At 35.2% G+C, this 26,647-nt stretch overlaps 1 protein-coding gene across 6 annotated transcripts in view; it reads left to right on the top strand.

Annotated features, from left to right (window-relative positions):
- ARB2A (ARB2 cotranscriptional regulator A) overlaps positions 1–26,647 on the top strand; it is a 400,181-nt gene that overhangs the window by 30,358 nt on the left and 343,176 nt on the right. For 5 of the 6 annotated variants that reach the window (XM_088796628.1, XM_088796625.1, XM_088796624.1 and 2 more), the window contains exons 2-4: positions 39–162; positions 10,618–10,719; positions 15,533–15,633. In XM_088796628.1, the coding sequence (XP_088652754.1) occupies positions 57–162; positions 10,618–10,719; positions 15,533–15,633 (309 nt within the window). In that variant the 5' untranslated portion in view covers positions 39–56. The remainder of the gene's footprint in view (positions 1–38; positions 163–10,617; positions 10,720–15,532; positions 15,634–26,647) is intronic. The other variant, XM_019711772.3, reaches the window with a different exon arrangement.

Genomic DNA, 26,647 nt, shown 5'->3' with positions numbered 1-26,647 from the left:
TTGAGTAGAGCTTAATTTATTGCTTTCGTTCATTCTAGACTGTCTTCTGAAGATTGATGTCTATTTCCTTGAGCTCTTTAATTTTGTTGCCAATTTGGATAAGCATGGCACAAATCCAGCAGGGAGGTCCAGATGAAAAAGAAAAGACTACAGCACTGAAAGGTACATACTTAATTTGCTTTTTCAGGATATTTTTGTTAGGCATAGGAATATTTAGGTGGCCTGCCATTCATTTCAATTATAAAATACGAGTAGTACTTAATCTATTTTTAATTATTTGTATCCTCACAGCACCTAACTCTCAGTATCTGAGACGTAGTCTGCACTCAGTAAATAAATCATAGAATCATGTCATTTTACAGCTGTAAGAATTCTTAATGCTTTTCTTATTCGAGGCCATATATTTAATGGTAAAACTAACACTGTATGTCTCTTGGGTCAAGACTAGTGCCATCACCATATTTTTGTTGACTGGAATGTCATACTAGGCTTAGGATAAAGATCTAATCCTGTATTCTTTATGGCTTTGGCACTAGGGATATTTAATGAGAGGCTCTCTATGTTGACACCTCAGAAGGAATCTGCCTTAGACGTTCTTTGGAATTTTGAGTTCTAGATTTTTTTTTTTTTAATCAGCTGAAATAATTTTACCCCTAAGAGAAGTATCCATTGTGGACCTGTACGCTTTCTTCATTATCCTACATTTCAATCTAATTGTCCAGTGACTTGCCAAAAATCAGATTATCGAAGTAACTTGTATATGGTCTCACAGTTACTTTTCTAGCACTTGAAAAAATGTCTTATGGATTTTCTAAGTGTTGAAATTCCAATATGCCAGATTAGGGTCTAAAGTTAGAATTTTCTGGATTTAAATTCAGGTTCTTCCATTTACCATGAACAAGTTGGTTAACTGAAACTTTCTTCATCAGTATAATATGAATAAGAAGGCTTAGTACAGATAACCTTGTAATGATTAATGAAGGAGTCAAATTGGAAATATAAAGGATGCCAAAAACCTGTATACACACTTTAAGAAAGGAAAAAAACTATTAAAATAGTAGTACTCAATATATATGGATAACTGAAGATGAATACAAGTCACGTTTGACTTCTGCAATTACAAGAGGTGCTCAAAGTGGTTACCATCAGCATAATTTTAATACAGTGTTTTCCTTTCTTAAACTGTGTATACATTTTTTTTGGCACAATCTGTATTAGAAAATAAAATGGCAAATGCATAGGAAAGTATATTGTAGAACAAACTGGCAAACTGAATAAAACTTTACATCTAAAACCAGTCCTATTTATTAGTTTTTTTCTTTTACGGATTATGTTTTTGGTGTCATGTCTGAGAACAGTTTGCCTAGCCCTACTTCATGAAGATTTTCTCCTATATTTTCTTTTAAAAGTTTTTTTTTTCAGTTTTAGATTTTACATTTAAAATAATCATGCATTTTGAGTTAATTTTTATGTAAGGTGTGAGACTTAGGTCAAGCTTTATTTTTTATTTATTTTTTTGCCTACTGATGTCCAATTGTGCCAGCACCATTTGTGAAAAAGGCCCTTTCCACCTTTGAATTCTTCACCTTTATCAAAAATAAATTGGAATCATCTGATCCAGAGCCTGACACATTATCCGTTGCGCCATGTTCTTTGCAGCATTATTCATGGTGGCCAAGATATGGAAACAACCAAAGTGTCCTTTGATAGATGATAGATGAAAAAGATATACATATATACAATGCAATATTACTTGGCCATAATAAAAGATGAAATATTGCCATTTGTGACAACATGGATGGATCTTGAGATTATCATGCTAGGTGAAATAAGTCAGACAGAAAAAGTTGAAAACCATATGGTTTTACTCAACATGTGGTATATAAAACTGAAAGCAACAAACGATCAAGACAAACAGAAACTCGTAAACACAGACAGCAGTTTAGTGGTCATCAAAGGCTGGGGGGGAGGGGTAGAAGAGGAAAAAGGGGATCAAATACACAGTAGTACTTCGGTTTTCGAATGTCTCCGTTGATGAACATTTTGGTTTACGAACGCCGTAAATTTCATGGATCTATGGTATCGTTAGATAGTAAAATTCAAGCTAAATTTGCAGTTTTAGGGGTTGATTTTAACGGTCTGGAATGGATTAATCCATTTTGCATTACTTTCTATGAGAAAACCGTGCCTTGGTTTTCGAACGTTTCAGAACTCAAACGGACTTCAGGAACGGATTACGTTCAAAAACTGAGGTACCACTGTATAGTGATGAAAGGAGAACTGACTTTGGGTGGTGAACACACAATGCAATATGTAGATAATGTATTATAAAAATGTACACTTGAAACCTATATAATTTTATTAACCAGTGTCACCCCAACGAACTTAATAAAAATTTAAAAAATTAAAAATTAAATGAATTTATGAGGTGTAATTTTAAAAAGTAATAAAATAAATAAATAGGGCATATTTAGGTGGGCTTGTTTCAGGGCTCTCTTTTGTGTTCCATGCATCTGTGTCTATGTCTTCCCCAATACCACCCTCTTGATTACTGTGCTATATAGTAAGTCTTAAAATTGAGTAGAGTGATTCTTTTCTTTTTCAAAATTGTTTAGCTATTTTAGGTTCTTTGCCTTTCCGTATAAATTTTAGAGTAAAATAGTCTATATTGCAAAAAAATTTACTTAGATTTTGATAGGAATTATATTTAAACCTATAGTTGAATGTGGGGAGAATTGACATCTCTTCTATATTGAATTTTCTAGTCCATGAACATGGTATGTTTCTCATTTATTTAGATCTTTGGTTCCCTACATCAGCACTTTGTAATTTTCAGCACATAAGTCTTATACACTTTTTACTAGATTTATACTTATGTTTTAATTTTTTAGAGTAATTGTCAATTGTGTTGTGTTTTTAATTTCAGTTATCACATGTTTACTGATAATTTATGGAAATACAATCAAGTTTTCTGTGTTTATATTATATCCTATGACTTAGCTGAATTTACATATTAATTTCAGGGGTTGTTTTGGTAGATTCCATAGGATTTTCCACGCATACTAATATGTCATTTGCAAATTGGATAGTTTTATTTCTTCCTTTCCAATCTGTGTGCTTGTGTGTGTGTGTGTGTGTGTGTGTGTGCGCGCGCGTGCGCGCTGGCTAGGCCTTCAAATACTAGGTTGAGTAAGGATAATGAGAATGGGCATTCTTGTTTGCTAGCAGTAATAGTGAGTGGTGCCACTCCCATTTTTAACCCCTCAATTTCTAGACCTGTGAATACTGGCTGTGACAGGTGACTGGGGAAAGAGGCTCACTAGTGTCCATAAAATGAGTCATCCTATCCATTTGATTATTAAATCTTCCTTCAGTAAGGTCACCTTTTATTGAACATTCACTTGGAACACAAATATTTTCACATTTGTTGCCCATTCAGAGAGGTCTATTCACATACCTCTTCTCCAAATTTTCTTGTGACCTATTTTCCAGTCATGTTCTTTCCAAGTCCCTGACATTCCAGCTAAACCATTGGCCACAGCCCATGAATCAATATATAATCACACGTCTGGCCGTATCTCTTTCCAAGCAAAGTGAACAGCCAGGTGCATTGCTTTCAGTTCAGATCACTGGGAGGATTTCCCTTCACCACTGCCCTTCAGGGATGTCCGAGAAAGGTAGGTTGTAGTGCTTCAGCTGTCCAGTTTTGGGTGGTGCCTGAATATCATGCAGAAGCATCTATAAACAAGACCCATTTTCTCTTTCTTTGTCACCTGATGGTAGGAACTCCCCATGAGGCCTTAGGTTCATGCTTGTAGATAGAAGGTGGTATAGTAGGAGAGGAGACCATAGGCATTTGGGCCACTTCTTCATGTAACATAACTTTTGCCTTCTTGGCTCATATATGTGCTCAGTCCTGATCACATACATACCACTTGCAGTTGATGATGGAGTGCTGTTGTACACACACAACATTATGACTTGGTGGGTCAGATGACACCCACTTCATGATGGCCATCATGATGGTAACTTGGTAGCCCATGATTAAGCATTCAGTCTCTATTAAGGCCTAATAGCAGCCCAAGAGTGGGTGCTTAAAAGGAGAGTAGTTATCTGCAGTGGATGGCACGGCTTTGCTCTAAAATCCTAATTTGGCTATAATTCACTGTAGGGGACTGCTAAAGATGCCAGCAGCATCCCTATCTGCCACTGACATCACTGGTTGTACTGGATCATTTGGCCCAGGTAGCACAGATGCACAGCCTTCTCTTATTCTAGGCACCACTCAAAAGTAGCAACATTTTGGGTAAATGGGCCAGAGTAACACACCCTATGTTGCCTCCAACATCCAAAGAGACCCTCTAGGCTTGTGCCTCCTTTTTTTGTTGAAGGAGAGGCCAGTTGCAACAATTTACCCTTCACCTTAGCAGATATATCTTGACATAACCCACATCATTGGACCCCTAGAAATTACAATGGAGTAAAAAACCCCTAAATTTCTATCAGATTTATTTCCCACCCTCTGATACGCACATGTCTTTCCTATATGTCTAGAGTAGTTGTTATTTCTTGTTTACTAGGTCCAACCAGTGTAATATCATTAATGTAAGGTCCAGCGTGATACTGTGTTGAAGGGAAAGGTGATCAAGTGAACTAAATTATGACTTAGGACTGGAGAGTCAATATATCCCTGAGGTAGGACAGTGAAGGTATATTGCTGGCCTTGCCAGCTGAAAGCAAACTGCTTCTAGTGGGTTTTATTGACAGCAGTGGAGAAAACGGAATTTGCCAGGTCAATAGCTGCTTACCAGGCACCAGGGTATGTATTAGTTTGCTTAAGCAATAAACTACGTCTGGTATAGCAGCTGCATTTGAAGTCACCATCTGGTTAAACTTAATGATAATCCACTGTCAATCTCCAAATTCCATCTGTCTTCTGGACAGGCCAGATAGGTGAATTGAATGGGGGATGTGATGAGAATCACAACCCCTATATCTTTCAGTTCTTTGATGGTGGCATTAATCTCTGCAGTTTCTCCAGGAATGCTGTATTTCTTTTGGTTTATTGTCTTCCTAGGTAGAGGCAGTTCTGGGGCTTTCACTTGGCCTGTCCCACAACAGCTCTCATCTCACAGGCCAGGAAACCACTGTGGGGATTCTGCCAGCTTCTGCAATATCTATTCTGATTAAGCATCCTGGAACTGAGGAAATAACCATAGTGGGTTCAGGGATCCACTGTGAGATGAATCGGAGCTAAAACTCCACTGAACACCTCTCCTTCCATAAGCCCCTACTTTGATAGGTGAACCAGGACCTTTTGGGTCTCCTGGAATCAGTGTCATTTCAGAACCAGTGTCCTCAAGTCCATGAAAAGTCTGATTATTTCTTTTTCCCCAGTGCAGTTACCCTGGTAAAATGCAGTAGGTCCCTTTGGGGAAGGATGGGAGAAAGATTAACAGTATAATTCTTGGCAGTGTACTTGGGTCATTCTTTATGGGGACTCAGCCTCCCCTTCTCCAAAATGTTTCTGGGTCTGTACCCCAGCTTCATTCTGAGAATTGATGGTGACTCTGTTTTTATGATTCAGGTGAGACTGTTGTTCATTCGACCTAGCACTTTTCTGCTTATACACATCAAGTAAGAGTTTAGTAGGCTTCCTATCTCACTTCTAGAAACACCATGCTTAATCAGCCAGTGCCATAGGTCTGTGCAAGTCGGACTATTGTGATTGCTGCTCTGACTCTGCCACCCATTCTGGTAACCATGCCCACCTTGCCTTTGGCCTGCAGTGCTGCACTTAGCTGCTGCCACCCCAGGATCTAACTGCTCACATTGCATTTGGGTTTCCTAATTGAGTGACTTCAGTTCGCACTGTGAGGTCTAGCATAAAAGGAGACCCGTCACAGAGCTCTTCATGGATGTGCGGGTCCTCCTTATTTCTCATGGTAGTGGACAAAATATGTCTTTTGGACTCTTCCACTGTGCGCGAGTAGGTCTTCAACGACAAATCCACTCTAACATTCTTGTCTCCCTACACCTTTGAATCCATTCCTCTACATTTAACCAACGCAAATTCATTCACTGTGGGCCCCCTTTCTGTGTATTTCAGCCAGCCAATCAAACAAACTGTTGGAAACCTTCCCAACTCCCCAGGGTACAACATTAAATACAGAATCTCTGCTTAGTGAGCTTGTGTCAGTAAATATGACCCGATTGCTCTTCCTACACCCTTAATGTCCATTCCCACACATGTTCCTGACGTTTCTGTTTCTAGACATTTTTGTTCTATTCAGGCCTTCAGTGGATCAGATGAGGTTCATCCATATGGGAGAGGGGACTAGGGAGGTGGGTGAGGCAATCTGCTCTACCCAGTCTACAGATTCAAATGTTAATCTCATCAGAGATGAGATTAACCTTCACAGACACACTCAGGATAACCCTGTGGCCCAATCAGGGAGATCATGAAATTAATTAACCACCAAACCATTCATCTTGGGTTGTGTCCATCTTTTGGCTATCATGAATAATGCTTCTATGAACATAGATGTACAAATATCTGTTTGAGTCTGTTTTTCAGTTCTTTTGGACATCAAATGGTATTTTTATCCAGTTATTGCATATGTTTAAATGAAGTTTAGAATTCTTGTTGTTGAATAACTTTAATCATGAGATACATGTTCGGAAAGAACAGTTGTGTCACACCTGATGCATACTTCGGTTACATGGTTTCAGTTGTAGTGTATTTTATAGGTGATGGAAGAGATTTTTCAATGGAAATGTTTTATTATACTTGATTTTTACTTAATTCAGTGGCTTTGCCACCCAGTCTCGGTGTAAAATGCAGCTATACAGTATTGCTTTCCTTTTAAAAAGCAGAAAAGTAATCTCTGATAATTCCTTTCTACATGTTTTCTCAATGCTGATGAAATGAAAAATACCTATGTCTGGTTCTCTAGTTGGCATAGAAGTTTGAAGAATGCCTATTTATTTAGTTGTTGATTTTATCATTCAAAATAACATTTTTAGCAAAGTGAAAGCATATTTCTATATTCATAATTATTTATTCTTTATAAGGTAATGTAGAGGGGGGCAGAATATTTTAGAGTTGACATGACACCAAGAATGAGTGTGGTGATTTTGAAAGAGCCTTGAGTTAAGTATTGGGAAATACATTTATTTATTTATTTATTTATTTATTTATTTATTTATTTATTTTAATTTATTTTTTAAATTTATTTGGGTGACGATTGTTAGTAAAATTACATAGATTTCAGGTGTACAATTCTGTATTACATCATCTATAAATCCCATTGTGTGTTCACCACCCAGAGTCAGTTCTCCTTCCATCACCATATATTTGATTCCCCCTTACCCATTTATTTTATTAATCACACTTTACTATTAAGGTATAATTTTGGACAAGCTATGTTCCCTCTCTGAGCTCATTTCCTCGACTGAAAGACAGTGAAGAGCTGATGCATCGTACTATCGTGTAGGGTCATGGTGATCAACTGAGGTAAAGGATGTGAAATCTTTAAAATGATATACAGATAATGACATTTTAGGATCTGAGCTGATAGAAAGAGAAAATGACTATTAGACATAATACATCTGTTTATATATTAGATCGTGTCTGTGTGTCTGATTAAAAAGTTTCCAAGTTGTGAACTGTGGAAGATGACTTTGAAATGAAGGAATCCAATTTTGCCCCAGAACCCCAATTCATTGAAAGGAGAGAAGTGAGAATATTCAAGCCACTCCAAGGCAATTTTTGATATTAAAAAAAATCATCTATTTTACTCTGTTTTATAAAGATTTACATGGTGTTCAGAACTTTACTAATGAATCAGAGATTTGTCAGCATATATCCCAGAATGCACATCATGTGGCATTTCCATTTTACTAGGGAATTTGCAAACTTCTTTTTATGTTCGCATACTGAAGGTGTTATATTTTTATGTGAGCTGAGGTTTATTTGATATAGCAATTTAAAGCGTACCAAACAGTGATTTTTTTCTTTTACAAGTTTTTTGATAGCTTATCTTTGTGTCCTATAGAGAGACTAGAGACTGGAAGTAGATGGGCTAATTTTTTTCTCTGGCATATTTTGATGAGCCATACAAATGGATTTGTTATATCTCTGTGAGAGGCAGAGATAAAATGTTATTTCTGAGATACTTCTTTTGTTTAAAAAACAAACAAAAAAAATGGGGTTTGGAGACTGGTTTGCTTTACTACATATCCTAGGAGGTTTTTCTCTTCAGGAACTTGAATTAGAATTAAAAAAAAAGAAAAGAAAAGAAAAGAAAAGAGCTCAAAAATTAAACTAAAAAAAAATACATCTTTTTGGAAATGCATAAATTTGAAGTTTATCTTTATATTTTTCTGAGTTTCAATATAACTCAGTGATGCCATAAAGTGAGAATTTTTGCCTCATCCTGTAATATGAGCCAAAAGATAGTAAATGCTTGCTGACAGACTGATTCTAGGGCTGGGGCAGGGAAAACACAAGATAGGCCTGGTGTGTCTTATAGTAGCAGAAAGTAAGGAAATGCTCAAAAAACAAAAAGATGATAGCATGTCAAAGGGATGTATAAGCCAGCAGGAAGAGCTTACAATGGCCAACACTGTAACAATTTAAGCAACAAAGTAAATGATGTAGTATTGGATTGTAACCCAAAGGATACGGTAACTATCCATGAGTTCATACTGCTATATGAGTAAGTGATTGAAAAAATCTGTAAATGGAGGAAGATAGCCAAATCTTCCATACAAAAGAATTGCAGATAATATTTGTAGATGTTCTCTACTCCAGGAGGTAAGTATAATCCCTCCCCTCTCTTTTTGAGAGTGGGCTAGACTTAGTCACTTCCAGGGAATAGCTTATGGAAAGGGAAAAGTAGTAATTTCATAGTGAAGAAGTCTGGCAAACGCTGCCTTAACTAACCGATGAAGCTTAACATCCCCAGTGATGTCCTGTGGATACCATGTTCCCCCTCATATGATGTGATAAGAAGGGCAGTTCACCTCTGCGGTATTCTTTCTAAAAACTTACAACATCAGGAAAATTTAAATTGAGCATAATTCTACAAAATACCTGACGAGTAGTCCTCAGAACATTCAAGATCATGGAAAAGAAGCAAAGACCAAAAGCTGTAACCTGTAACAGGGTATTGGGGAGATATGATGACTACATCCAATGTATTATCCTGAATGGAATCCTGGATCAGAAAACGGACATTAATGGAAAAAATGACGAGCAGTATCTAGGGTTAGATAATTATAATACCATGTTTCACTGAAAATAATACCTAGTCGGACCATCAGCTCTAATGCGTCTTTTGGAGCAAAAATTAACTTATTTTACTGTAAGACCAGATCTATAATATAATATAATATAATATAATATAATATAATATAATATAATATAATATAATATAATATAATATAATACAATATAATATAATACCTGGTCTTATAGTAAAATAAGACTGGATCTTATATTAATTTTTGCTCCAAAAGACTCATTAGAGCTGATGGTCCTGCTAGGTCTTATTTTTGGGGAAACATGATATACCAACATTAGTTTCTTCATTTTGATAAATGTACCATAGTAATGCAGTGTAATAATGATAGGAGAAAGTAGGTAAAACGTATACAGGCACTATCTATACTACTATGTTTCAACTTGCATGTAAATCAAAATGATTCCAAAATAAAATGTTTAGTTGAAAAACCTTGTTGACAAGTTTTTTGAGCATATAGAATCAAATGATGTAAAGAATAAAAACTACTTTGTGCTAACTAATTTTCTCCAGTTCGCATGTTTTATTTTAATATTGTGATTTTCCCCTAAAAATGGAATAATATGCTATATTACCACTATTTAGATTTATGAGTTTCCTTATCCATAAACAGTTTAATTTATATGTAAAAATTCAGTGACCTTTTAGTAAGTCAGACAGTAAAAATGGAGAACCATATGATTTCACTCATATGTGGAATATAAAACTGAAAGCAGCAAACGAACTATATAAACAAAAACTCATAGACACAGACAACCGTTTAGTGGTTACCAGAGGGTAAGGGGGGAGAGGGACATGGTAGAAGAGAGTAAAGGGGATCAAATATATGGTGATGGAAGGAGAACAGTCTCTGGGTGGTGAGCACACAATGCAGTATATAGGTGATATAGAATTGTACATTTGAAACCTATATAATTTTACTAACCAATGTCACCCCAATAGATTTAATGAAAATTAAAAAATGAATAAAAGTCATATTAATATCTGAAACTTTTAAAACTATATAATGAGGTTAATAAAGTACGAATTAATAGCTGTGTATTTTGAAGGGGAGAAGTTAATTTATTATAGCGGTACATATGATCTGAATTGTGATTGTTTTGAGAATTACGATTTTGATAGTGCTTACGTTATGTTATTATAGTTCATTATGACATAGCACTCTGAGAACTTAAAATTTTAATAGCATTATCAGTTATGGCAGCAAATAAAAAGTAATCTAATAGAATAAAGGAATACTTAACGTAATTTAAAGTATAATCTGTATTAACTGAAAATTAACATAACTATATTTTATATGTTTTTTTTCTAGATTTATTATCTAGGATAGATTTGGATGAACTAATGAAAAAAGATGAACCACCTTTTGATTTTCCGGATACCCTGGAAGGATTTGAATATGCGTTTAATGAAAGTGAGTGGTGTATGCTATGTGAACTATTTATTTAACAATGCTCATAGAAACATAGGGTAGATATTTCCTACTTTTATTTGCCAGCTAGAATGTTTTATGTATTTTGGGGGGAGAATAATGTCTTATCCTTCCATATTCCATAGTGAAATTCTCCACTCAATTAGAAGAACCAAGTTAAAATTTTCCATAGTTGTCTTGTGACTTAACCAAGAGCATGAATTAGATTCAACTTATGTATTTCAACCTTGAGTCTTCAACTCCTTTGTATGCATTTGGAATTAACAATTAAATTACGTAGAAATATGCTTCTGTTTTACACGTTATTTAAAATGAAATGACTGGCAATGATTATCTCTGAGATATTTTAAAGCACAATACTCAATTTTCTTCAGGCAACACCCTTATTTTAAAATGTATTAATTAAGGTCTGAATAAAATAAATTTTGTAGTTAGGATTCAGAACATACCATAGATTGCAAGGATGTTTCTGGAACAAAGAATTATGACTCATTGGATTAATAACACTGTTATACTTTAAGGGTAATATTATTACATGCTAGGTAGTATGTGAGTTGTAGCTTTCTATTTGTTGTGCTGTGTCAACTAAATCGGTGATCTGCCCTTGCTGTGTTAGTGGATATCCCTTTACATTATCAGTTATACTAGAATATTAAATGAGTTTAAATAGAAGATATTAGACACTTTGATCCCTCTTCTGAGATTAATTTTCACTCTTTATAAAGGATATCTTACGCCAAAGTATGTATGAGTAGTAATATTTTTTAAAAGTTTTTTATAGTTTAATTCACAGAATCAAATAAGCACTGAGACTGACATTGCCTCTGCTCCTTTGAAATGATTACTAGATTCTTCTTTCAGAATAGTAATGGGAAGTGTGTTGGTAGTGTGGCTGAGGCATAGAACTATGTTTGCTTTATGGTTATAGGACCTCAGTTTTCATTGAAGTCTATCTTGCATCTTCCTTGAACATTTCTTAAAGTGATTAGAAAATAAAGGAGCAATATACACTTTTATCTCTCCCTTTCTTACCAGATACATTCACACACACATACATAATTTGGCATACATTTGTACACCTTTGCATGCACACAGCTTGCACTCACGCACTTTTGTACATCTGCACCTTTGCACATGCACATGCCCTTTCATACACATAACACCTCGGATGCATGTGCACCCTTGCACACACCTACCATTTAGTTTTTAAATATCCTAGACATTGTCTTGCATAAGTGTAGACTAACAGAATGAGGCAAAGATGCTTGCATTCCAAGGTGACAATCACCTTTAGTGATTGTATTTATAGCATGATACAGTTCACTTTTGAATTTAGAGTTAATGGTGAATACTTTTTGTAGAGGTAAGGATTTGAAAACAGGAATCTGGGTCTCAATATTAAACACCTAAAAGGGCTTCTCTAACTTAGTATCTTCAGGGACTTCTTTTCAGGTTTATAAAGACAAAAATTCTTATGACAGTTTTGAAATAAAACTTTCATTATCTGGTTGAAGAAGCTTCTAAATTTTTCTAAAGGATTTTAAAGTTGTCAGTTGGGGAAGAGAAAAAATCAGATACAAAGTTCACTCTAAGCAAAGGATGAGCTTCTTTTTACATGCATCCAACTGATACCTTGTTCTTTCAAATCACTGTGCCTGTGTAAATACTCCTTGTGCTTAAGGTGCTTATTTAGCCATTCTCTAGTTGTAATTGTATAAGGCCCAGCTCAAATGCCCTTGCTTGGGAAGATGAAGGAGGTGAAGGTTATTTTCCCCTTTTACCCTCACATATATTCCCTATGTCCTGGTGCCATGTCATGAGGAAACACTCTGTTGTATCACCAAAAAATATTTGGACTTGTTAGTGGACCATCTGAGTTTGAATCTTGTCTTCTACAAAGTCTGATATTTATTAAACTTTACTACATGCTAGAAAGTATCCTAAATAACTGTAACTTATCAATTTATTTAGGCCAGTGATAGCCTAGTTTGGTCCTAGATTCCACCTGGAATCTGATAAAATATACGTATACGCTTCCCAGCATAGCATGCACCTGGGTATACACATGAAACTTAACAACTGATTTTAGGGGACTCTAAGCTACAGTGTCCTAAATCAGACCTTCGACAGTTGCTGGAGAGATTTTCCAAACCTTTGAGAAATGCTGAATTTGCAAATACAACTATAACATAAGTGATCCAGGTATCTTTGCTGGATAAAAACACTCACTTTATTTGCCTCTTCACCTTTTCACTTTCAACGCTAATGCTAACAGTTGGCTGTTTTTACGGGGCCCGATTTTTCCTAGGAATCTTTATCACTTTATGATAATTATTATACCTGAAATAAATAGAGAATTTTTTTAAAAAACCTTTCTCTGAGATGTAGATACAAGTGGTCTGTTAAATTTTCTTACAAGCTAGGTAAGTCAATTCTTTTCATACAGCAGTTTCACAGAAAACCTATTTCAAATTTCAGCTGTGGCACTATTACACATTACTATATGTAATATGGTCACTTTAGTCAAATTCCTAAGTGTTAGATTTGCCGATGCCCTCAATCTACTTAAATGGGAATTTCTCTTTCCTAGAAAGAAAAACAATGATATTTGAAATTTATATGACATCATCTGATATAAAAAGTGTTATGGTGATCCAGCACAGTATCTCATGTTGAGAGTACTAAAAGAACTTTATGAATAAGGATTAACCTTTATATTATATGTTAAAAATATCCATTTTATATGTGGTGAAATTGTTTCATTAAAATAGTGAAGTAGTTTCACTTGGAGTATTGTATTTCCTGGGTTCAGTTTCAGTGCCATCCTTTCCTTTCAAGTCTTCCTCCATTCCTGTATGCCCGCATTGGGTAAAAACCATGTACTGCGTAATTCTGTCCTGTTTGATCATGTTCCCCTTCTGTCCCAAAACCCTTTTTGTGCCTCCCTACTCTGAGGATAAAGTCCCAGCTCAGTAGTCTGGTGTGGAGGCAGAGCCCCAGAAAGCAATTTCCAGGCTCTCGGCCTCACATAGACAGGTGCTGGCTCAGGTAGTAAATGGCCATCAACTGTGATTGCATGGCCATCAGCTGTGGCTAGTTGGCCGTCAGCAGTAACCAGTGAGCCATTGGCCACTAATATAACTGCTGTGGCTACGCTAGCAGAGAGAGAAAAGAAGATGGGGGCTAGCGGGAGGATCGTGGCTGGGCCTGCAGGCTGCGCAGTGAGGGTTGTGAACAGTGTGGCTCCTGTTTCCTGTTTTTCCGACCCAGCCACCAGCGAGAGTATAGTGGTATGACTCCCCTACCTATGGCTCCATGGGTGTTCCTTTTTGGCCTCACCATGTCCTGCGTTCTTGTGTGGGGAGCGGGAGTAGAGACCCCGCAGGCCTCCCTGCACGACACTGGCCTTCCACTGGTTGATCCCAATATGTCCTCCAGTGTTACGTTGTACTCTTTGGCTCACTACTCTTTTGTTTCTGTTAAACTGGGTTATTTGAATTTGCTGACTATTTTTCAGAATTTTGTTTATATAGCTGGGAGGGATGAGGGGGTAGGCAGTGTAAAGCAATTCACCTGTGGTCTATTTATCTCCTGATTGCCAGAGGAATACTCCTGGGGAAAGAAAGAAGACAGGTGGCTGGGTCTTTTCTCCTTGTAAGCACGCTAATAATTTAATCTTTTAGTGAATACAGAGTAATGTTTGCTGTGAGAGTCCTCATCCACAGACTACTTTGAACTGGATGACTGGTTTGGCTTTGCTTATGGTAAACAAACCTATACTCTGTGGATATGTGAGGCATGTTTTTCTGAAGAATATTACATAAGCAATACCACTGTCTGGCACATTAACTAGGAATGGTTATGTAACCAAAATGCTCACCAATGTGTGGCATAAACTGTATGACTCACTTAGAAACTTCACCTACACTGGACCAGAGAGTGCTATCCAGTGAGCGGAAAGGATGTGGGAAGAATCCCCAGGCTGTCCCAGACCTCTCCCTGTTTTGTCTGTGTCTCTTGATTGCTTGTACCCTTGAAAATATTAGTAATTTATTTTCAGTAAAATCTCTTTTTTTAATTAATTATTTTTTTAAATTACAGTTGACATTCAATATTATTTTATATTAGTTGCAGGTGTACAGCATAGCGATTAGACATTTATATAATTTATGCAGTAAAATCTTTTAATTGAGTCTGACTTGAGGGTCCAAACCTGTGTTGGCTCACTGCCTCTCTGTTTTCTCTTTGAAATTCTACCTGTATTTCAAGGCCTAACTGAGAAATTGCACTGAAATCTTCTGAATCTGTTTTAGCCTGTAGGGTGTCCTTCATTTTTCCAAACTCGTTTTAGACTTTATTGTCTACATGAATTGCCTGTGCAAGTTTTTAGATTGTTGACTACATTCATCCTCATTTAACTTCTTGAAAAGTTGCTTAACTTTTTAATACTTACGATTTTACTCCTTACTCGTAGGTAGCCTCTAAGCTTCAGAGCTGGGACCATGTTTACAGCTGTAGCTAGCAAACATCCTTATATATTGTAGTCCCTCAAATATTGTTCATTTACTTTAGATTAGAAAACGAAGATCGAAAAGCATAGCATTTGAGTACTTGGGCCCATTCTTTTATAGTATTTATATGTTTGCATTATATTGATAGTTGAAGAAAAATATCTAATAATAAATGGAACTGTTCTGGGAAAGTGCTTTTAAATTTTTATCAGACATTATTAGTTGTACTTTCTATATTATAAGTGTACTCTTAATCATAGCAATATTGTTTGTTTATCTTCTAGAGGGACAGTTAAGACACATAAAAACTGGGGAACCGTTTGTTTTTAACTACCGGGAAGACTTGCACAGATGGAACCAGAAAAGATACGAAGCTCTAGGAGAGGTATGGTCATAAATACAGATTCAACCTTGTTTTTCCTATTTGAAATAGTCTGAATAAAAGTTTAAAAGTTGAAGCAGTTCATGCACTCTTTCCAGAAAAAGTGAATTTAAAGAAGTGTTTTATTTTTTTTAATGGTCATATTAGAAACATATTTCAGTTCAAAAGTTTATACTTTTATGCAAACATAGTCTTCCTATGATCTTAATATTTCGTAGTGAGTCATTACATTAGAAAACAAATTCATGCCAAATTTTATTTTATTTTTCTAATGTTTTAAGAGGTCGAATCCTCTGTTATGCCAGGAAGAATAAGTGTTCTTTTAAGTGCTTATCTAAAAAAAAAAGAGTTAACTATGTGAGGAGATGGATATTTTAATTATCTTGATCTTGATAATCATTTTACAGTGATATGTATATCAAATCATCACTTTGTATACTTCAAATACATAAAATTGTATTTGTCAATTATTCCTCAATAAGTGTGTTTTTTAAAAGTGCTTATCTATATGAAGAAGATTTATTTGGCTAACAAATTGGGTTTAACCTACTTATCTTTGACTTGACGAAGGATTAGGCCTTGTAACTGTTAGGTATCTCAGGTGATACTGCTGGTAGGAACCTTTGAAAATGTCATTTGTCATTCAGGTGAATGTTTTGTTAAAGTCAGAATTTTTACTCATTCTGTGTCATGTTAAGTATTTTTAGTAGAATGCATATGGACACATTTGTTTAATGTGATTAAGTAGACAACTATTTTACTTCTCTAAGGAAATGCTGACATTTATTCATTTTTGACTTTTTAATAAGATTATCAAATAGATTACTTGGTTAAACAATAGCATGAATATATAAAACAGCTTATGTTTGCTAGGAGACAATTCTCCAAGTTTCTTGCATTTGTGCATGTCTCTGAGTAAAGGCATTGACAGCTTCTTTTCTGGACTCTCTCTCCTATGCAAATATATTTGTATAGGAAACCACTTAAGACAACAATGATTGTCTTCCTCGGCAGAGGGCAGATTTGTTTGCTGTCCAAGGTACTAAAAATAACACTCTTCCCTTCCCGTACTTGTAGCAAAGAGTAGGGAGGTTTGCCAGCCACCAACCCCCTTATAAGATTGGGCTTCGTAAGTGGGAGGCCTCAGCTGTGATCCAGTCCCACTCAGCTCAGCCTCTACCCTTGGGCTGTCCACATTGACCTTTTGGGATTTGAGGGACCAGAGGAGCAGAAGAAAACATGAAGTTCATACTGCCTTCTCTACCCTGATAAATAATAAAGTTCTTTGTAATAAAGTTATTTGTCTCTGACTCAAGAGATTAGTGTCTTCTGGTAGCATCCACGAAACTGTTGCAGGCTAACTTCTTAGCTTCCAAGCAGGATAAAATCTTAGGCCCTTCATAGTTCTTTATGTTGTTCTGCAGCATTTATAATTTAAGTATATTTAATGCCCTCATTATTTTTTGCTTAACACAGAAACAAGTGTGCCCATTTCCACTTGAATTCAATAATTATATACTACAAACTAGTAATATTTTGATTATAAAATATCCGTACTGTATGGCCTTATGGAGACTGGGGTTGTTTTTTTTGTTGGTTTTGTTTTGTTTTAGTAGGACTTACATTTTACTCTTTGCCATAAGCCATATGCACTTTTTCGCTTAGACAGGTACTGTTCTCCAAACATTCCTTGTTCGTTTTGGCATCTGCGTCTTTTTCACTCTCAAACTCTATCACAGTCCAGCTAGTGTGTCTTTATTAGATAATCCTGTGTGTAAGTGAATTCTCTTAGAATCTCCTACCTAGGTTTTAGAAATAAGGAGGGTCACAGATTTAATTTTGGTGGATCTTATTCCACGATAAACAAAATGTTTTGAGTTTCACTTTAGTGATTTTAGATAGATAGATAGATAGATAGATAGATAGATACATAGATAGATAGATAGATAGATAGATAGATAGATAGATAGACAGACAGACAGACAGATAGAATGTTCTGCATTATCTAGGTCCCTCCCTCCTGTGCTTACATTTGCATTTGTGTTCATGGGCACATTGGCCCCAAGTGATCACGCAAAATCACATGATTTAATTTTTGATGCAATGTTTTTCAAATTTAGGTCAGTGGACCCATGAGCTTCAAGTACCAATTCCTTTTATTTCTCTAACTTATTGATCAATAGGACACACACCTTAAAACTCAGCACAGCAAAGGACCCAAGGGTCAGTGATGAAAGTCTGAAATACTTGTTTTCATTGCTAATTTCACTGTTGAATATTGGTTATTGATTGAATTTCATTTCTGACATTTTAGGAATGAAATGTATGAGTTCTAGTTATATACAAATAATGACATATTTTCACTATGGCGAATTTGTTAGGGTTCATTATAGTGAGATTTAACACAAATGTGGACCTGTTGTTTCATCCATTCTCCTTGTTTTCTATTTCTGAGCTATGCCTTCAAGTTTCAAGTTAAATGTAACCAAATTATTATCCTTCCTTCACACTCTTTTCTCTCTTTGAAATGTTTTTTCCTTCCTTGTTCACTATACTCCTACCTCCACCTGCCTTCAGGTTTTGGCTTATATGTCATCCTTCCTTTAGAAAGACCTCCCTCGTGTCCTTTGTTACAATCTTTCTCTAGTCTCAGTTTCCTTTATTCCCATTATCTCTTTCTTCCTATCTTGTTGTCTTCCAAAAATGGTCTCAGGCAATTTAAAGATGAATGCCATTTAGCAAGATTAAAAATTAAATAAAAAATAAATGAGAATATAATTAAAAAAAGAAAATAATGTTAGAAAGTACACTAAAGGCATGAGTTTGCTTTTTTTTTCTGAAGGGACTTCACTCTGTATTACAATCTTTTTAAAGAAATTTGAGGAAACTGTGTTCTCATGGTATTTGTTGAATAAATAATAAATGAGTATGATACAAATATGTAAGCTAGTATAAATTCTGGATCTAGGCATTTTAGGGAATTTCTTAATGTTAGGAATTTAAACATAAAGACGTGCTTTCTTATTGAAAGAAAGGGAAATGATATGTTAATGAAATTTTTCTTATTTGTAAAGCTAAGTAATTTTTCATTATTTTATTCTAACTTCTATCTAAGTTCTATGAGCTTCAGACTATTAAAGCTTTGCTGATGAAAATTACTTGATAAGAAATAAACTATATTTGTGCCATATTCTGTTGGAAAATTTTTAACCTTCATAATCAAACTCTGACTCATGTCACTATAACTGAGAAAATGTAAGTTTTTTATGTAACTGTACACAGTTTCTAGAAAACAAACCTTTGTATTTAACTCTTGCAAATAATTTAGTACTTCATATTACCAATAAGATCTCTAGTTCCATTAAGCAAGAACCCGTAGAAAGCATCTCCCCAACATTCTGGACATAGAAGCACTGGAAACCTCCTCCTTTTCCTTGATAGGGCAGAAGTCAGAAGATAGTGCAAATTCGAGTTGATTGCCTGGGAGCCTGCCTTAATAAACAGCTTTTGATATATATGCTTAAGATTGAAGTTTGGAAGAAAGGGAAATGATATGTTAATGAAAATTTTCTAATTTGAAGTTTTAAGGAAACAGATTTTGACTTTAGCCGGCAATCTAAAACAAAACCCCTTCTGATTTTATACTGTTTTTCTACCAAATATCAAGTTTTGTCTTCAGCTGAGAGCTACTATATATATTTCACAACTGCTGTTTTAGTTTATGTTTATTTCTCTCTTAAGGAGATTATTATAGCAGTCAATTCAGCAGAAATTGTTTTTAAGACTTACTCCTGAAATGCTCTATCATTTTTATGTAAATTAAACTTACTGTGTAAGTAAAATAAACTGAGTTGTCAGTTTTTTTTGAATTCATGCCATAACCACACAAAAGAATACTCTTTCACTAAGTTACATCTTCATAGTCAAATAAATGCTTTTGCTAATATATAGATAATTCATTTATATATATATACACACACACTATGTAGTTATATATATTACTATAGATAGTAGTATATATACTATATTAGTTACATATATAACTATAGATAGTAATATGTGTATATATTACTATCTATAGTTATATATGTGTAACTAAGATGTGTATATATTACTATCTATAGTTGTATATATGTAACTAATATATATACAATACACAATGTATTTAATATATATAATATATTACTATCTATATAATATATAACTAAATATAGCTTGATATAAAATAATATATATATAACTATCTAAATACAGCTTGATAAAAACATAGCCTTTGATAAGTTTGTATAATTTCTCTAAATTGAGAAAGAAGTATATTTCTTATTGGAAGAATAAGACTAAGTTTAAAGTGGTGGTAGAATGATGTGAAAGGGTAATTTTCAAAATAAAAGTCTTTAATATATATATATATATATATATATATATATATATACACACATTAGGCATAATTAGGCATATATGTATGTTGTGTGTGTGTGTGTGTGTGAATATACACACACACACACACCATACATATATATATATATACACACACACACATACAACATACATATATGAGTTGAATGCTAGGGAATAATGCTTTTAGTAGACTCAATCAGAAACACTTGAAAGGTAATCATATTAAGTAGTAATGGAATGGTAAAAATTCAGTGTGTATTAGGTTGGTGCAAAAGTAATTGCAGTTTTTAACCTTTTAAACTGTAATTACTTTTGCACCTAATAACTTGTAAACCTAATAACTTGTAAAATTTTGTCAACTCTTTCATGTCAATACTGAATTACTATTAAATGGAGAATTTATAAACCAGCAGAAATTCTGATGAAAGAGAGATTTGATTTTCTTGCCTAATTTGGGTCTTTGCATTTCCTTTGATATTTATCTTAATTACCTCTTTAAGAATTAATAAATTGTCAATGTGCTTAATAAGAGAATAGCAGTGATTAGGTAGTCCTATAAACTTAGCTTTTTCCTCCTGAATCAAATAACACTTATAAAAAGAACTAAGGGCATAATTTTTTTTCCTGTACCTGAATTAGTAATATGCCTTGTAAAATAGTAGAAAAATTACTGAAAATGTTATATTTTAAAAGATGGAATGTATTAAAGAATATAGGCCATTGGGGCCAGTGGTGTCTTAAAGGTTTTTTTCGGTGGCTATATTCAAGTATATGAAATAGGAGCAACTTAAAGTAAGGAACAATAAGATAAATTATCATTAATATGCAAATATTTGAATATAATGTGATTATTTGTATATGATTAATATCTTTATATAATGTGAGATTTACACATCTGATATTGTGACAGAAACAAAAGGCTGGCCATCAGGAGCTCTGGGTCCTGGTTCTGGCTCAATCACTATCAATGTGACTTTAGAAAGAGATTTCTGAGACTTACTGTAAAATGTGGATTAAATTATCTGTGCCATTGTGAGGAATAAGTAAGATGTATAAATGTGATATTTTATATTCTTTAATATGCCAAGCAAGTTTTAGGAACATGGAATGAAAATAGCACTGCACTGTTTAAAATTTCTAATTTACCTTTATTATTATTATGAAGGTTTAATTTCTTCTTTTTCTCTCCCCTTTCTATCTCCTTGTCTATTTGTTATTACTGACATGAAACTTATCTTTCTATGGTAGGCAAAGAAATGACCATTGGCCCAGAGTTGGTTAGCAATTTTCTTGATTTCCATCTCTCTCTAGCATCCATTCCTATGAGTGGGATTCTATATCCAGGATGATATTAGTAATTAGACATCTTGGAATTGAAATAGTCAAATGAAATAATGAGCAAACCCAACTGAGAAAAACTGTAAGCCTCTTAAAATCAATGTGATTTTAAGCATTGACATATGAACAGACACACAGACCAATTGCAAAGTCCAGCAATACATTAAAAGTTCAAATACACAGAAATATAGTTTATGTTATGGTGCAATCATAAATAATTAGAGGTAAAAGCACTTTAAGTAATAGCTAGATAATAATACTTAAGAATGTAAAATTTGACTAGACCTCAAAATGCACATCAGAATGAACTCCAAATGGATCAGAGATGTAAACACAAAAAATGAAATAACACCTATCAACCCAGTAACACTGATTATAGTTTTGAAATACCAACCCAGTATCAACGATTGTGATTTTGAAATACTGCTCATTAAAGCAACCTGAGTTCTTCGGAGAAATGTGTTCCAGTCTAGGGCAAGAAATAAATTCATGAGCTGGAAATATTTTGGCATATCAGCTACCAAGGAAGCAGCCAAAGACTACTAGTTCTTCTAAAACTTGAAAAGGAAAAGGTAAAATAAAAAAATCAACAACCACAAGAAAAACCCACCAATGAACACTAGGCATGAACAAGCAGTTCAGGGAAAAAAATGCAAATAGCCTTTAAACGTGTGAAAAGATGTTTAAAGCTCACTAATAATAAGAGACATGTTAATGAAGACTGTACTGAAATAACATTGCTCACCTGTCAGGTTGACAAAAATCTATAAGCTTGACAGCACACTCAGTAGATGAAACTGGAGAGAGAGAAAGGACCTCTTATATGTTGCTGGTGGGAATGTAAGATAATATAATCCCTTCAGACTAGAAATTGCCAATACTTACAAAAATACAGATGCATTTTTCCCTTTTGTGTGAGAAAGGAGGAAAAAAATATATCTATTTATTTTTGTGCGAAAAATATACAAAGATAAACTCAAAATTAATAATGTTTATCTTTGGAAATATAGAAGAATAAGATGAAGGGATACCACTAAGAAATCTCTAATACTTTTTTGTATATCTTTGATTTCTAAACTGTATACGTATTTTAATATGTTAGGAGGTAAAATGCATACGTAAATTGAAAAGAAGTCGAAGCTGTTGGTCCTAAGTGTATATATAGTTGGCAACATAACCAAATAGAAAAAATAATTTTTTCAGATGTCCTTTGAATATAGTACTTTGTAATTGAAAGTTGGTCCTAAGTGTATATATAGTTGGCAACATAACCAAATAGAAAAAATAATTCTTTCAGCTGTCCTTTGAATATAGTACTTTGTAATTCCTTTGCTGGGTTTATCCTAAGCATAAGACGAATGGCCAGTGAAATGTTAAAATTAACTCAGTGGTTTTATTGTAAACAGTGATATTGGTATAATAATTTTGATACTATTCTATGAATGTGGTATATTAAAATAAAAGAGTAAATATTGTGAACTATAATTTTCAGGATTAGAGAAAAGATATACAAAATATAGCATCAAAGCAGTTAAGAAAATCCCTATAGACTGAAATAATGAATTTTGGAATAGCACTACAAACTCATTGTGTTTTAAGTATATATTTCCTAGTTCTACCAAATGGAAAGGCCTGGAAATGATTCTCTGGTAGCAATGAGTACACTTAGTGGTGAGATCTTGGTTCCTAAATGCATTGCCTAAGAAAAGGAGTCAGGGCTCCTTGGAGAAAAGGCTTATTATTCCAGATCTAGGACTGAGAAAATACAAGATGATCCTAGGACATAATGTTTTGCTGGAAAGCCAACGGTCTAATGGAAGTACATGAAAAGGACAGAAGAACCAACTTGAAAGGGCTTCCTTTGGCCAAAATTGGGACAATTTGAGGATAAAAACAATAAGAGTGCTAGTGATTATAAAACATTTAATAAAAAGACATGGCTCCATTATATTTTTTAAAATATAAGTTGCCATCATCAGATGAAAAATATCTGAAAATTGGTAATCAAAGGGAAATAATTAGGTAGCCTTTTTGTGAGGAACTATAATTAATTTGCAGGTGAGGAAGGAATGCTCTTTTTCACTAAAGAAATCTGGCTAGTAAAAGTAAAAATATGGTAGAATTTAAATATCACCATTTTGCCACCTCTAGTAGGCATAAGCCTAAAGTTGTTTCCCCAAGATTCCCATTCCCTGGCTATTCAATCAAACATTAAGTGCAACTGTGAAGGTACTATGCAGAGGTAATTAAGGTTACTAGTCAGCTGACCTTAAGATACGGAGATTATCCTGGATTTTCTAGTGCAATCCTATAGCCATTAAAAGCAAAAGAGAAAGGCTGAACAGTCAGTCACAGATTCCCCAGAAGAGGAAGGAAGACGGTGAAGCAGAAGGGAAGCCAGAGATTCCAAGCAGAAGAAGGATTCAGCACACCGTTTCTGGCTCTGAGATACAGGGGCCACGTGCAAGAACCAGAGAGAGGCCTGTGGGAGCTAAGTGTGTTCCCCAACAGCCAGCAAAGAAATGGGATCTCAGTCCTGCACCTCAATGAAGTGGATTTTTCCAACAACCTGAATGAACCTGGAAGTGAACTCTTTCCAGAGCCCAGTCTTCTGACACCTTGATTGTGGCCTTGTGAAACCTAGAACAGAGAAAGCAGTAGAACCAACTCAAATTAGTGACCCAGAAATTGTGAGATGCTAAATTGTGTTGTTTAAAGCTGCTAAGTTTGTGTTAATTAGGTACATTAGTAATAGAAAACTACTAAACAATCCCTCCATGAAATAATTGGTTTAGATGAGGATTATCAATGGGAGCTAATTTCATTAGGTGAAAGGATGTGAGAATATTTGTAAGTATATTTGCATAGTACCGAAGTGTCAGCTCAGAGTTCTTGCAATTGTAAAGGGAAAAATATGTACCTTAAAATAAGAGATGTAGCTGTCAGCACTTACACCTGAATAAACAAAGTTAGTATCACTGGTAGAACAACCTGCCACCACATGTCTTCTGATACGATGTAATTTGAAGGACACAGCATTAACTATGTGTATTCCTGTTATGTATGTTGAAAATCTGACTGTATTCAGACTTTTAAATGTAGCTTCCAGTTTTGACAAAATACAGGGAATAAGGAAAAAAGTAAGTGACCACAACGACACAAGCCAACGAATCCAGAATGTGGGACATGTAAAAGACAATTGATCTGGTCTCATCAAAAAGTGAATGACAAGTGTTAAAAAGATCTATGTGTTGAAGGTGGGGGAGACGGTTGTATACGAAAATAGACGAGACAGCAATCAAATTCAATGTGTGAACATTGATAGGACTTTTGGTTCAAAAAATAATATAAAACAAAAAAAAAACCCTACACTTTTTAGGAGCACTTGAGGAAGAATTGTTAATTTTTTAAGGTGTGATAATGGTATTATGGGTATGTGAGAAAATGTCCTTATTCTTAGATGATGCATGTGAAATAGGGAGAAGGTCATGATGCCTGCAAGTTATTTTTAAATGCTTCTTCAGAAAGAAAGGGTAAAAAACCCCACAGAAATGAAAAAGCATATATGGCAAAATGTTGTTAACAGTTGTTCAATCCAAGTGGTAGCTACAAAGGTGTTTATTGTACTATTTTTTTAACTTTTCTATATGTTTGGAAAGTTTTACAATTAAATATTGGGGTAAAGGAAGAAAATGATAATAGGAAGCTTGAAGGAGCTGCTTGTATGTCAGTGGGGCTGTTCACTGTCAGTCTTCTCTTCAGTGTCTAGGAAGGTACTATTTTATTCCGGACACTGGAAAACTAGAATTTGGAGTACTTTTCTCTGGGGTAACAACATCCATTCTAGCACTTGAGCTGTCTCCAAATAGTTTGTTCCAATGCTTTCAAAATTGCTTGCTTGGTATTTTGCCTGAGGCATAAACACATTTGTAGTCACCGAGGGAGTGAACTAGGTGGGTGAGTGTTGTGATGGTCTTTGAGCCTCTCATACTACTATATATGTCTTATCGGATCTGCCAAGGACACAAGGCACTGCCTGCTTATTACCTGGGCCATGTCTCAGGGTTGTGTTTGTAGCAAGCAGCTTGAAGGATGAGATCATGTTTCCTTCTGGGACAAAGAACACGCTTGCTTATAGCTTGCTATAACATGGTAGGCTCCCCAAACGCAGTATTCCCCAGCTTTGAGCCAAATCGCTGTGTGTACAGTATCCATCTGGGCTTTTATCACGTTATTCGCCCCCCCCCCCCCCCGCAGGGACTTGGGGTCCAGGGAACCACTGCAAACATGCTGATGCTGTGCTGTGACTAATAAAAGTCCTTTGTCTCTGACCCAGAAGTTTTGTGTCTGCTATCAGCACTCCACAAAACAGTAACAGGCTAACTGATTAATTTGTAACTGGGGCAAAATCAAACCTCAGACCTGTTAGTGACAATGGAGTCTTCAGTAAACAGATATTCAGTAATCCCTCTGATTTCAATATGACTTCACACTTCCACTCTTTAGTGGACCTACATTTTCCCAGCTCTGAAGCCCCTGTGGTTCTGCTGGGCCAATAACCTGCTTTCCCAGATTAAATGGATGGTACCCGATTGCCCTGCTATCTGAAAGTAGAACGTTCCTATGTAACCCTCCATGAGCCAAAATGGAATAAAGAAACAATTAGCATTTGTAAAAAGGAAAATCCTCTTCGGATTTCTTTCTGTTTAGGGAAAAGAGGTACTAATGCAGGTATTCCATAAGAGCAAAGTGGCATAACTCACACTTCCGAAAAGCAGGAGATACCTGTACTACCTCATCCAGTTATGTAAGTCAGAAACTTCACAGTCCTCTCACTCTTCAAGTTTAGCTTGTGACCAGATCTGGTTATTTTATCTTCTTAGCATCACATCTATTTTCATCTCCATTGCTGTTGGTTTAGCTTAAGTCTGGTCTACATCATCTCTTAAGTAGGTGACTGCAATTCAGCTACGGACGGAATTGTGTCCACCTGTCAGAAGGCATGTATTGAAGCCCTAACCCCTAATGTGATTGTATTTGAAGGTAAGGCTTTCGGGAAGTAATTAAGGTTAAATGAGGTCATAAGAGTGGGATCCTAATCTGATAGGAGTGGTAGCTTTATAAGACGAGGAAGAGAGCTACTTCTCTCCCTCCCTCCCTCCTTCCCTCTCTCTCAAGGCCAGGTGAGCCCTGTGAGGACATAGAAAGCAGGTAGCTGTCTGCAATCCAGGAACAGAGCCTCACTAGGAAGCTTATCAACCAGCATCTTGAGCTGGCACTT

The sequence above is a fragment of the Rhinolophus sinicus genome, chromosome 3, assembly GCF_057876585.1.
Source record: "Rhinolophus sinicus isolate RSI-liver-muscle chromosome 3, RSI-T2T, whole genome shotgun sequence".
Taxonomy (NCBI): domain Eukaryota; kingdom Metazoa; phylum Chordata; class Mammalia; order Chiroptera; family Rhinolophidae; genus Rhinolophus; species Rhinolophus sinicus.
The sequence above is the reverse complement of the archived record's forward strand: the minus strand, read 5'-3'. Positions and strand labels throughout refer to the sequence as shown.